Source organism: Myotis yumanensis, unplaced genomic scaffold, assembly GCF_028538775.1.
Source record: "Myotis yumanensis isolate MYYU_CA2020_CCGP unplaced genomic scaffold, mMyoYum1.0.hap1 SCAF_4, whole genome shotgun sequence".
In the NCBI taxonomy this organism is placed as follows: domain Eukaryota; kingdom Metazoa; phylum Chordata; class Mammalia; order Chiroptera; family Vespertilionidae; genus Myotis; species Myotis yumanensis.
The window spans coordinates 87,549,078-87,563,014 of NW_027223755.1; the positions used below are offsets into that span (position 1 = coordinate 87,549,078).

General features: G+C 45.5%; 1 protein-coding gene across 2 annotated transcripts in view; it reads right to left on the bottom strand.

Moving 5' to 3' along the window:
• TMC5 (transmembrane channel like 5) overlaps window positions 1–13,937 on the bottom strand; it is a 69,404-nt gene that overhangs the window by 24,512 nt on the left and 30,955 nt on the right. For both annotated transcript variants that reach the window (XM_070412894.1, XM_070412895.1), the window contains exons 4-9: window positions 13,391–13,477; window positions 7,058–7,157; window positions 5,257–5,344; window positions 4,604–4,852; window positions 2,526–2,677; window positions 90–234 (exon numbers count right to left, since the gene is read on the bottom strand). In XM_070412894.1, coding sequence (XP_070268995.1) covers window positions 90–234; window positions 2,526–2,677; window positions 4,604–4,852; window positions 5,257–5,344; window positions 7,058–7,157; window positions 13,391–13,477 — 821 coding nt within the window. The remainder of the gene's footprint in view (window positions 1–89; window positions 235–2,525; window positions 2,678–4,603; window positions 4,853–5,256; window positions 5,345–7,057; window positions 7,158–13,390; window positions 13,478–13,937) is intronic.

Below are 13,937 nucleotides of genomic sequence, written 5' to 3' on the forward strand. Positions count from 1 at the left end.
CCTTATTACTTTAAGCAAAGTTACAGACATACCGAAGGAGAGAAGGAGACTGGCCGGGGAAGGTGTTGTCAAAAGCAAGCTTGCCTTACCCTTATCTCAGTGCTAAGATTCTTCTGTTTCAGCTTCACAGCTTTTTCGTGGGTGATGGTGAAGTCCCAGCAAAAAATAAGTTTAGCGATCCCTCTGGAGTAAATGTGGGGGTTAATGAAGTTGTTCCGGAAATACCTGGCCATGCTAGGGAAAGCAGAAACCAGCATACCAAGGGTTATTAGGACAAGCACTGGGGGGAGGGGGACTGCATGGATTAAAATAAAAGAAAGTCCAATAATATGGAAGAGTTAGTTCCAAGTTCTTCTGGAACAGCGTGATCACAAACAATGGTTAGATGCTCTGGCTTTGGGATCTGACAGGCCTGACTTACAACCCTACACTGCCAGCTGGGGGATCTTAGTCATTTTAACTGCTCTAAGCCTCAGTTTCCATATCTGTAGAATGGGGATAATAATAGTACTCACCTCACAGAATTATTAGGAGAGGTGTGTTAGTTTCCTATTGTTGCTGTAACGAACTGTCCTAAACTTAGTGGCTTCAAACACCACAAATTTATTCTCTTACTGGAGATCAGAAAATGGATCTAAAATCCAGGTGTCAGCAGGGCTGTATTCCCTTTGGAGGTGCGAGTGGAGAATCCGTATCCGTGCCTTTTCCAGCTTCTAGAACAGTGGTTCTCAACCTTCCTAATGCCGCGACCCTTTAATACAGTTCCTCATGTTGTGGTGACCCCCAATTTCATTGTTACAAATTGAACATAATTAAAGCATAGTGATTAATCACAAAGACAATATGTAATTATATATGTGTTTTCCGATAGTCTTAAGTGACCCCTGTGAAAGGGTCGTTTGACCCCCAAAGGGGTCGTGACCCACAGGTTGAGAACCGCTGTTCTAGAGGCTGCCTGCATTCCTTGGCTTATAGAGTAACATCTGACACTCTCTCTCTAACCTTGACCTTCCTGCCTCCCCCTTCTAAGGACCCTGTGATTACATTGTCCCCACCTGTATAATCCAGGGAGATCTCCCCATTTTAATATCTTTAATCACGTCTGCCAAGTCCCTTTTGTCAGGTAAGGTAACATGTTCACAAGTTCTGGGGATTCGAAGGTGGACATCTTTGGGACGTGAGGGGCATTGTTCAGCCGACCACAAGAATCGATGTAGTGCTGAGAGCAACAAGCACTCAATAAAGGCAGCTCTTATTATTGTGGGGATGTTGAGAGGACCCAGTGAAATCAGGCTTAGGATACACAAATGCTCAGTGACGTGGACACTCCCTTTCCAAAATGTGCCACCACTGAGTATTTTCATAGTTTGATAGGACAAAAAATAAAATCTCATTTTATTTTGATTTAATTTGCTGGCAATGAGGTTGTTATGGGCTGAATTGTGTACCCCCAAATTTCATATGTTGGAGTTCTAACACCCAATACCTCAGATATGGACTATATTTGGAGGTGGGACCTTTACAGATGTAATTAAGTTAAAATGAGGTCATTAAGGCTGGGCCTGAATCCTTATAAGAAGAGAAAATTAGGGCTCAGACATGGACAGAGGGAAGACCATGTGAGGACACAGAGAAAAAACAGTCATCTACAGTCCAAGGACCGAGGCCTCAGAAAATACCAACCCTGCCAACACCTAGATCCTGGCCTTCCAGCCTCCAGAACTTGAGAAAATAGATTCCTGTTGCTTAAGCCACCCAAACCTGCAAACCGACACAGGGGTAAACATCTGTACTTCCTCTTTGATACTTACCATGTGACAATCGTCCATCCATATCCTTCTGTCCATATAACTACTTGAGCTATTGCATCCTTATGTCCAGACTGACCAATTTCTTTTATTTATTTATTTTTCTTTGTGTTTTTTTTTAAAAATTTTCTTTATTGATTAAGGTATTACATATGTGTCCTTATCACACTATTACCCTACCACTCCCCCTCCCCCCACTCATGCCCTCGCCCCCCTGTTGTCTGTGTCCATGCATGCATACAAGTCCTTTGGTTGATCTCTTCCCCTTACTCCCACCCTCCCCTACCTTCCCTCTGAGGTTTGACAGTCTGATCGATGCTTCACACGGAAACCTCTAAACCTCTCCCTTCTCTCTGAACTTATATTTTATGTTGCAGAACAAGGAATGATCAGACAGATTCCAGAGAAACTTTTTCCTGGGTAACTTTTGAGTCTCTTGAATTTTTAAAAAAATATATTTTTATTGATTTCAGAGAGAAAGGGAAAGGGAGGGAGAGATAGAAACATCAATGATGAGACAGAGTCACTTATTGGCTGCCTCCGACTGGGGATCAAGCCCAAAACCCGGGCATGTGCCCTTGACTGGAACTGAACCTGGGACCCTTCAGTCTGCAGGCCGATGCTCTATCCACAGAGCCAAACCAGCTAGGGCGAGTCTCTTGGATTTTGCCTAAATCTAAGAAGAGCTTAGAATCAGGGAATGCGGACACTTCGTACCTGAATAGCAAACTGAAGAAGCAGATGATCAGACAGGCTGCAACTGTGAAGATGTAGGCCAGCTGCATGTTGTAGGATGCCCCACCGCTCCGATGCCGGATCGTAGCATTGGTGTAAAAGCCATAGTACATCACTGTGTCAGAAAAATAACCCTGGAAGGGACAATAAGCCCTAGGTCAGGTGGGTCTCTTGAGAAAACCATGAGTGACTATTGACCTCTTTTGTCTTCTAGAAGCATGGACGAGTCCATTTTGATGTTTTGTTTGCAAGGAAAAGGAACCTCCAAGGCCACTGAGAAGCTAGACATTTTATCACTAAGCTTTTAGTTGGAAAGGACTCCCACTGGCATAGCTTTACAATAGAGGGACCCAGCTATTCCCACCGGGACCCAGTGAGCAAGCGAAGCAAGACTAAAGGCAGGCTGCACCTTGAAGTTCAGAGTGAAATGTCCTGATGTCTGTAATCTACTGCGAAATGCCTCCTAAAACAGTAATACAAATATGGCAAAATGTTAACAAATTTAAATTGACATAGTGTGTATGTGGGTGTTTATTATACTACTCTTTGTTTTTTGTAAGTTTGAAATTTTTCATAATAAAAGATTTCATATATACAAAACCACAAAATACACATAGTAATGAGAAAAAAAGTACACAATGATTCCATTTAAATGCATCTATCCCGAGAAAATTTTTTAAATCAAATTTGTCTTTAAAATAAAAAGACAGCCAAAACCGGTTTGGCTCAGTGGATAGAGCGTCGGCCTGCGGACTGAGGAGTCCCGGGTTCGATTCCGGTCAGGGGCATGTACCTGGGTTGCGGGCACATCCCCAGTGGGAGATGTGCAGGAGGCGGCTGATTGATGTTTCTCTCTCATCAATGTTTCTAGCTCTCTATCTCTCTCCCTTCCTCTCTGTAAAAAAAAATCAATAAAATATATTTTAAAAAAAGTTTAAAATAAAAAGACAAATGGAAGGACCTTATTTTGAACATTCCACGGCAAGAGTCAGCAAACATCTTCTGTAAAGAGCTAGAGACAGTAAATGTCGGACCACGATGACAGCACAGCAATATCTCTGCCGACAGCCAAAAAGCAGTGCAGATGTGTAAACAAAGGAGTGTGGCCATGTTCCGAAAGAACTTTGGACACAGAATTATGCATTTCATATCGTTTTCATGCTTCTCAAAAATGCTATTCTTCTTTGGATTTTTGTTCAAGCATTGAAAAATGGAGGAGCCAATCTTAGTTTGTAGGCTGTTCAAACACAGATGGCCGGCCAGATCTGGCTCTCGGGCTGCAGTTTGTCCATCCCTGGTCTATAGACTCTCAATGGCAGAAATCTCTCCTAGAAGGTGAGCTCACGAGGGAGGGGCTCTGTGCCTTGATAAAGCGCTGGGTAAATGAATCGTGGTTGCTATTGCATAGAAGAACATGGGCCTATATACATACCCAAGATACCTAGTAAAGCAAAACATGTTGCAAAACAAGACTCGTAGCATCCTACCCTATTTTTATTTTTAAAAAGAATATCTATCTGTCAACCTACCTACCTACCTACCTATCTACCTACCTATGCATGTATATCTCTATGATGGTATAGTGAGAAAAACAGTGGTCAAAGGTACCCTCTGAAGTGGGGAGTTAAACAAGGGAAGAAGGGGAAAATGGACTTCTCTTAGTTTTTTTCTCCTCTGTAGCAGGAATTTTCCAAAAGGAGCATTACAGTTTATAGAAAGAAAGAGAAAAAAGAAAATCTATGAACACCAACACGAGAAACCCGCCACATATTAGGTGCAGAAAGCAGATCATAGGCAGTACATATGAATAATTAATCTTTTGTGAAAAAAGAGAAAAAGGAGGCATATGTACAACATACGCTGTTGCTTCTGGAGACAGAAAGTCTCCCATGTTGTGCATGTTTCTTTTTGGGGAAAAAAGAAAAAACATTATTTAAACACCTACTTTCCCTATCAGTGACTCCCAGGAAAAAGTGAGAGGTCTGGCACAGTGACCAGCAAGGTGTGTCTCTGGGTTTCCCAAGGTGGTGAACTCTCAGTGGGGGAAATGGAGAACTTACCGCTCCCGTGAAAAATTCCAGTCCTGTGAATTGGAGAGCGTTGTTTCCGCCCACGGTAAACTGAGGGATTGTGATGAAGCTGAAGGTCACAATGAATGAGAAAATGTTGAACTTCAGAAGCCACCTCAGAAAGTTGAAGTAGGACAGGACGCTGGTTCCAAACTTGCCTCCGATGATCTTGAGCGTCTTCTGCCACAGGCTGATGGAATTGAGCAGCTCCGACAGGATGTTCTTGCATCTCCGGTATGCCTGGGGTTAAGATGAGGCTTGACATTCCCTCAACAAGTATCTATTGAGCAGGTCCCACAATAGCAAAAACGGCCACCGTTTCTAGAGCGTTACAATGTGTTAGGCATTTGCAAATGTCATCTCATTTAATCTGCAGACCCATCCCTTAAAGGGAGTGCATTATTATTTTCCCAGATTTGCTGTTGAAGGTGACACTCACAGTGGCTACATTGCCCAAATAACCCAGACCTTTGCACACTCACCTGGCTTCCCCACATCTACACTGACCCAATTTTTATGGCCTCAGTAAAACAGCACTGAAATTGGTTCTTCTTCCCCGTGGTCCCCGTTTATCCCCACTCTCCCACCTCCCCGTTTTCACCCTCTCGTGCTCATTTCTCTGACTGCAGTACAGGCGGACTTACCAGGGAAATGGAATTCAAACACTGAGAGCAGCAGTTGAGCTCAAAGATACGTCGGGACTGCTTATTTTTCTCTTTGTCAACCATTCTCCTGGGGGAACAGCAGAAGCAAGTGAGAGATGCAAGCGCTGTAATACGTTCATTCCCCAAATGTTTACCGAGCACCTGCTACATCCCAGGTGGAGATAAAGAGACCAATTAAAAAAATAAAATCTATTACTGTGACATTAAATCCCAAAACAAGTAAAGAGAGAGAGAGAGAGAGAGAAAGAGAGAGAGAGATTTTCTTGCCTCATGGGGCTGACATCCTAGTTGGAAGAGAAAGAGAATAACTAATAAATACTATATAACAAAGAGCTAATATGCAAATGGTCATCACTCCCTCACGCCTTCACGCCGTAACAGTTCAGACACTCAACACTGGGGAGAGAGGAATGGGGGCCAGCCAGGCTGCTGCCTGGGAGAGGGACAAGCCGCCTGCTCCATGGTCCCGGGTGCCAGAGGCTGCGCCTGCACCTGTGGCCCGGGAGAGGGACAAGCTGCCGCCCCATAGTCCCAGGCGCCAGTGCCTGCGGCTGCGGCCCAGGTGAAGCCACCCACCCATGGTCCCCTGTGGCTACGGCTGGCCTGGATGAAGCCGGCCCGGGTCCTGGGTGCCTGCAGCCAGCCAGAGGGAGGAATCCTGGGTCCCGTGTGCAGGGTGAGGCAGAGGCAGTTAGGGGCAATAAGGCCAGCAGGGGAGCAGTTGGGGTGATTAGGCCAGTAGGGGAGCAGTTAGGGCTGATCAGGCAGGCAAGCAGAGGTAGTTAGGGGTGATCAGGCAGGCAGGCAGAGGGGTTAGGGGTGATCAGGCAGGCAGGCAGAGGGGTTAGGGGTGATCAGGCAGGCGAGAGGTTAGGAGACAGTGGTCCCGGATTATGAGAGGCAGTCAGACATCCCCTGAGGGGTCCCGGATTGGAGAGGGTGCAGGCCAGGCTGAGGGACACCCCCCCCCCTTGTGCACGAATTTTGTGCACCAGGCCTCTAGTATAATAATAAAGTGGGTAAACTGTATGGCATGTTACAAGGTAATATGTATTATGGGGAAGAAAAAGGAAAACAGCAGGGTAAGGAGATGGGTAATGCTAGGGTGGGAACTGTGTTACAATTTAAAATAGCGTGACTTTTGAATAAAGTCTTGTAAGAGGGAAGGGGTTCATCGTATGGATAAAGGACTGTCCCATGCATAGGGACACTCGAAGACCCTAGGAGACCGAGGTGGCTGGACTTTTCTATTCAAGGATCCCATCCACATTGCAGTTAGTTATCATGTCTCTTTAGAATCCTCGAGTCTATAACAGTTTTGCAGACTTTCCTCATTTATGATGACCTTATAATTTTGAGTAGTACTGGTTGGGTATTTTGTAGAAATATACTCCCTCCCAAATTGTGGTCTTCCTGACTTTTTTCTCTGGTTAGATTCGGGTTACAGGTTTCAAGAGAGAGTGCCACAGAGGGATATGTCCTTCTGATCACATGACACATCTCTGAAGATGTCTACCTTGATCACTTGGCCGAGGTAGTGTTAGATGGATGTCATCTCTAGAAAGTTACTTTCCCTATTTCCACACACTACTCTTTGGATGCTGGCCACTAGCACACACAGCCTCCACTCTGGGCAACAGGGGATTATGTGGAATTTTCTGTAGGAAGATGGCCTCTTCTGTTGCATTTGTTTATTTCTTATCTTTCTGAGATGGGGCAAGAGAAGAAGCTCGAGATTGGCATAAAAATCTGGGAAAGAAGAAAAGCTTTTGATCCATACCGAAGCTTCCTTTTCTCTTCCATGGTCCTCGGCTGATTCCGGATGGCTTTAATTCTATCTCTAGATGTCATGGGTATCAGAGATGCGATTAACTTTTGTCCTGTGGAAGAAAATAGACGGAGTTTATTTTTTTCCCTTTAACAGAGTAATGACATTTTAAAATATGGTGCTGAAGTTAGAGCATCCTATATAATAAAAGGCTAATATGCAAATTGACTGAACTGCAGAATGACTGGTCGCTATGATGCACACTGACCACCAGGGAGCAGACACTCAATGCAGGAGCTGCCCTTGGTGGTCAGTGTACTCCCACAGGGGGAGCGCTGCTCAGCCAGAAGCTGGGCAGCGGTGGTGGCGGGAGCCTCTCCTGCCTCCGTGGCAGTGCTACGGATGTCCGACTGCCTAAGCCATCAGTTGGACATTCCCCGAGGGCTCATGGACTGTAAGAGGGTACAGGCCAGGCTGAGGGACTCCCCCCCCCCCCCGCACCCCCCTCTCCTTTTTGTGAATTTCGTGCAGCAGGCCTCTAGTGTTTTTATAAGAGCACACAGAATGAAGAATGTATGGACTCAATGATCCCAAACGTCACAGATAAAAACAAGCGGACAGCAAGCATCTGTGTTGAACCTCAAAGCCAAAGAAAACGATAGTGTGCACGCAATTCCAGTTCAATGCTTTCCTTTTCCATGGCAATAACATCTTGCACCTTAATGTCCCTCACTTTAATATTCCACATCCCTTCTCTTGTCCCCCTGACTCCAGGTCCCCTGGACTCCACCTTCTTGCAGTGCCTGCTTGTTGTCAGATGTTCTTCCACATGGAATGACTTCCCCACCTTTTCTCCTGATAACTCGTGATCACATTTTGGGTCAGTGTGGCAGATACTGTTGGTGGCCTTCCCAAAAGTCATCTCTGCTTTTTTAATAGAATCCCGATTTTGTTTAGAAATATACCCTCTCCCTCACATGGCCCTGAGCTTCTTCAGGGTGGGACCCATCTCCAGGCACCCGGGACGGGTCCCGATGAGTCCAGGCCCATCCTGAAGGTCCTGTCTCCTTGCAGGTAAGTGATTTAGGCACAGGCATGTGACAAGATGTTGGCCAATGTTCTGTGAGGGGTGGTCTGGAGAGGAGCTTCTTGGCAAAGGTTTTCCTTCTCAAATAAGCAATGCTCAAAACACAAGGCAAAGACATCCTGCTTCTGGAAGTTGTGTCCACATATGACACCTGGAAGTGCTGTCACCATCTCGGAACAGAGAGGGAGCCAGCTGGGGGCCAGCTGGGGCACCAAATGAGGGAGTGGGATGGCTCCCTGGTCAAGCTATTGGGTCAGAACCTCTCATTTTATAATGACACTAGAGGCCCAGTCCACGAATTCGTGCACAGTGGGGTCTGGCTGGCCAGCCCCGATTGGGGCCAATCAGGCCAGGCCAGCCAGGGAAGGGGATTTGGGAGGTTGGTCAGCTCGCCCTGCCCTCTGGTCGAACTCCCAGTCGAGGGGACAATTTGCATATTATACTTTTATTATATAGGCTTCTGTAATCTAGAGTTCCCAGGAGAGGGCCACCAAATCACTTGGTCAAAGACGAGGAATTTGTGTTTCTTTCTCAGAGAGAAAGAAAGGAGAAGGAGGGAGAAAAAAAACAGATTCAAGGAGACAGCAGCCTGACAGAAGATGTCCCAGTCTTCATTTAAGGGGCTAAGCCCACACAATGCTTTGGTGTAAGTGGATTTTTTTTTTCCCTCTTAGAAATAATTGAGAGAGGCTGGGCTTTATGCCTCCAGTCTTATGGAATGAAACAGAAACGGCATCTAAATGACCAAAAGGCGCTGACCTCCAGAGCAGAGAGGCAGGGAGGTCTCAGCTGAGAACTGGTTTCATGGTGGACTTGACAATAACAGGCATCCTATGTTGCCGAATCCAGGGTGGGAAGGAATTGGACCAAAGCAGAACAGGGTGGTGGTTAAGGTATCAGGCTTGGGAATCAGACAGACCTGCATTTGGGTCCCAGATCTGCCAGATCACTTAACTTCCCTGAGCCACAGTTTCCTCATCAAGCAGATGGAAATGACAAGCATGCCTGCCTTAGAGGTGTGGAGCACGGGGAGAAAACACAACTAAATTCGATGGGTAACAGAAAGGGAGTGCTCAGCAGAGAGCGAGGCCCACGAAAGCAGCTTGATCAAGCTCAACTCCTTTTTAGGTGTTAGATGCTCTCAAAGTGACCCCTTCCTCAGTCCCTGGCATCCTTGGGTCATCTACCAAACCTTCAACCTACTTGATGTCTTAAAACTAAAAATCCCTGGGGGTCACTTGCAGGCTGCCTTTGCTCATTTGCCCCAGCGACTTACTACCTTGAATGTTTTCATGGGAAGTACAAGGCGTGTCCATGTCCACAAGGTCTGGGCTGTGATGCGTCTGAGAAAACGATTCATTCAAAGGTGAAAACCGTAGCAACTGCTTGGCCTTTCGGTCATTCCGGCGGCTGTAAACCCGAGGGTCTGTCACATCGATGGCAGATAAGGACGAGACCATGCCAAAGCTCGAGTTCACCCCCGACTTTGCTGGAACACTCAGATTTGAGGATCGATGGTTTTGGACCCCAGGTGGAACATTCTCAACATTAATGACGATTTCATTCACTTGGTCATCAGACAGCATCTCTTGCCTCCTCCAAGCCTAATTCTGCACGGGGGTGGCCTCCACAGACCTCACGCAGCGGTCACACCCGGCGTTGGCGACAACCACCAAAAAGCAGGCTAGCATCACAGAGGGATGCTCCATTCACACGTTTTAAAAATGCCAGGATGACATTGCCAAAGTCAGCCTCACACAAATCACAGCCTAACTCCCCACATCTACACTGGAGGCGTCTCCTAGGAGGAGGCGTGTTTTCCTGAAGAGCTCTGCCTCGGTAGCTAGGGAAGAAACCGGAAACAGAAGCCTTCATTAAAGACAATGGGGTTCTAGAACCACAAGTCAGAGGTTCTTCTAAAGGCCTCATGATCAAAGGGCCAGATTTTCTTTTCAATTTGGTGCCTCTAGCCTAAAACTTATATTTTATAATCATAATTTTATATGCCTACATAAATCTAGGTGGGTTTATAGTGAAACAATTATTATCTCCTGATCACCTTGCGTGGCCAACGCTGATACTTGTCTGCCTCCCAATACCCGTTCTCTACTTTTCTCCTACCAGCAGCAGCCTCCTTTCCTGTGCAAGGACTGTGCTCAGTTAAAATTCTCCCAGCTTCCTTTGTGGCTAAGGGTGGACCCAAGACCCCATTTTGGCCAATGAGACATGTAGTTTCCAGAATGCCTTTTATTTTATTTTATTTTGTTTGTTAATCCTCACCTGAGGATAGTTTTCTATTGGTTTTTAGAGCGAGTGGAAGGGAGAGGGAGAGACAGAGAGAAACATCAATGTGAGAGAGACACATCAATTGGTTGCCTCCTGCACTAACCCCAACCAGGGCCCGGGAAACCTGCAACTGAGGTACGTGCCCTTGACCGGAATCAAACCCAGGACCCTTCAGTCCACGGGCTGACACTCTATCCACTGAGCCAAACCAGCTAGGGCAGGATGCCCTTTATCTTTTATTATTAAATCTTTATTGTTGAAAGTATTACATATGTCCTCCTTTTTCCCCATTGACCCCTTCTAGCCTGCCCCCAACCCCCAGGCCTTCACCACCCTATGTCTGTGTCCATGGGTTATTCATATATGCATACAAGTTCTTTGGTTGATCACTGCCCACCCACCCACCCTCCCCTGCCTTCCTTCTGAGATTCTGAATTCCATTCTGTGCCAGAATGCCCTTTAAAAGGTGACAGTTGGCCTGGTTTTCCTCCTGACTAGAGGCCACCATTTTGAAAACAAGAGGAAAAACATTCACCTGCTGAGGTTGGTGGAGGAAAAAGCTATAGAAGGAGCCAAAGTCCTTGAGGACACATGGGCAGAGCTGCCGTACAAACATTGACTCCCTCCCTCCACATTTCCTGTTACGTGAGAAAAATAAACCCCTTTGTTGCTAAGCCACCGTTTAATTTCAGTGCCAGGCGCCTGAACACAATTCCTATCCCAATACCCGATTTGGAAATCCCTTCAGCCCAGCTGCTTATTTAATAATTAGAGAAATTGAGGTGCAGAGAAATGAACCGACCCTCCTCCCCGTCACACTCATTAAACGTCAGGATTGGACTAGAACTCTTCTCCTCCCCACCAACGATAATGAACAGTAATATCTGCCATTATGGCAAGACCAGTACCTTAAATAGAGTATATTATTTAATTTTCATCATCACCCTATGAAGTAGGTATCCTAATAACTCCTATTTTATAGCAAGAAAACTGGGGTCACTAAAGCAGAAAGTAGCAGAGCAAACCCAGCTCTGTCTGGCCCCAAAACAGGGCCTCTTAATCACTTCATCCTGGCCCCTTCATGCGACAAGATGTTGATGTATCGCTCCTTCATTCATAAAAGAATATTTATGTGCACTCACCCTGTGCCAGGTGCTCCCTAAGGTGCATAATCCATCAAAGTGACCCTTGATCAGAAGGCTGTCCTCCAATGAACTGTACATGGTTGGAGAATCAGAACCAACTCAAAGCAAACAGTGAAGAAAGCCAGGTTCATTTTTGGGTCCTTCATTTCTTTACTTCTCTCTGCTTCCTGGGGGCTTCTCTTTTACCAGCGCCCCCAACCTCATGCTGGGTAGATAGAGCAGTCTGACGAAGTTTAAAGACTTTTCTTTTCCCCACAAGTTAAAGTCATTCTCTGCTCCAGTGGGAACCAAACGGAGATTGTTTATGTCCCCATGGTTTTCTCTCCCAAGTAGCAATAGCTAACCCTTGTGGAAGAGACACACCTCCTTGAGAAGGCTCTTAAGAATGAGGCTAAATTTCTATAATAATAAAAAGATTAATATGCTAATTAGACCAGACGGCGGAACAGTGGAACAACTGTCCGGATGACCTTACAGATGACCTTCTGGAGGAAGCCAGGGCTGCGAGGGCTGAGGCAGCTGCTGGGGCTGTGAGGGCCGAGCCCCTTGCACGAATTTCATGCATCGGGCTTCTAGTTATCATATGAGATGGGGGGCTTGAAGGCGAGAAATACTATAGTTTTAAGTCATGGAACTCCTCAATTTTTGTTGTTAGATAGAGGACGCCATGGGTTTGTTTATTGTTCACAGATTTGCCTCTAGGTTCCAGCATTCCATGGCCTCTCTCCTCTGTTTCTTCATTTTTACTTATTTCTTTAAAAAAATTCTTTTTATGGATTTCAGAGAGGAAAGGAGAGGGAAATAGAAACATTAATGATGAGAGAGAATCATTGACCGGTTGCCTCCTGCACATACCCCAATTGGATATTGATCCCATAACCCAGGCATGTGCCCTATGAATCAAAACATGACCTTCTGGATCATGGGTTGACACTTAACCACTGAGCAACACTGATTGGGTATCCTTTTTCTTTCTTAGCCTCTGCCTCTGATCAGACCTTTATTGTGACACACAGTGGTCATTGCAAAGCTTCCTGACTGATTTCAAAGCCTTCTGTCTTTCACCAGTCCGACTGCTTCTACACTCCACCATCATTAATACTTATATGATGATTCAGAAAAAAGTTGATCAATGCGCTACCACCTCACCATTAGATCTATTAGCCACAGGATGAACATGTGACCCAATCTTCCTCCCCATGGTAAAAATGATTAGTCCCCGAGTGGGCATATGACCCCAAAAAGTGCTGGACAGAGCCATTTCTCAGCATTGACTTAACAGACCCAGGGAGAAAGAAAGACTTTTTGATGAGGTTGTTGAGCTGAGGGTGTGTATCTAGTCCTGCTCTTGGTCAAGCTCCCTGGCCTGTGGAGAAGTCCAGCACAGGTGAGAAATCGATGGAGGCAAAGAGAGTCCAGGTGGCAATAAACCCCTGGCTTCACATGCAGAGACCCTGGTTGCTGTAACTCATTCCACAAATATCTCTGAGCACTAGTAATGTGTCAGGCACTGTACAGGTGCCGGAAAATAATTCTACCTTCAATTCTTTGTTTCCCCCATATCCTTCCCCATGCACAAGCCAATAAGTTCACCTTGGGACAGTGTGACTTGGGTTTCTGTCACTTGCAACCAGAAGAATCCTAATGAAGCCACCTTGATATATAGAAGAGAAAAAAATTCTTCATGTCTAAAAGAAACCCCCATTTTGATAAATTTAGGAAGTACTGTACTGCTTAGTACCACACTGGAGGCTTAAGAAGAAATGGCAATGTCTGCATTGCTTGAATGACAATGTCTCTAGGGTTGAATTTTGGTCACTGTCTTACCTTGGGGTGACTTGTACCAATCATCTCCAGATGGCGAGTTTCCATAAGTTGGGCCAGGGCCACTTTCATCCACATAAGCAGGGTTCACTGGAATGAAGAGGCAGGAGACATCACCATTAATCCCACTGCACTAGATATTACAGAGCAAACAGTGGTCAGTAAGACTGAGACCCTGACCTCAAGGTTCTAACAGACTAATGATTAGCACTTGGGTGAAAAATAGGACACAAATTCAAAACCAATGCTATTCAATGCAAACAGCCTTGATTGATGGTTTTCATTTGACTATAAGTATAGTTAAAAATAATTGTTACACTGAGATCCAGGACATACCTTCACATGTATAACTAAAAAAAAAGTTTCCCAAAACAACACTTTGCTTGACTACATAAACAGCATTCTGATATATCCTGATTCTTTTCCATTTCATTTTAAAAAATTAATTTCACAACTTGTTAATTGTTTGAAAAATACTTTCCTAGGAGGGAGGGATGCTAGGTGGAGTACCAAGGGACTTTAGGGTAGTGAGACTATTCTGTATGATACC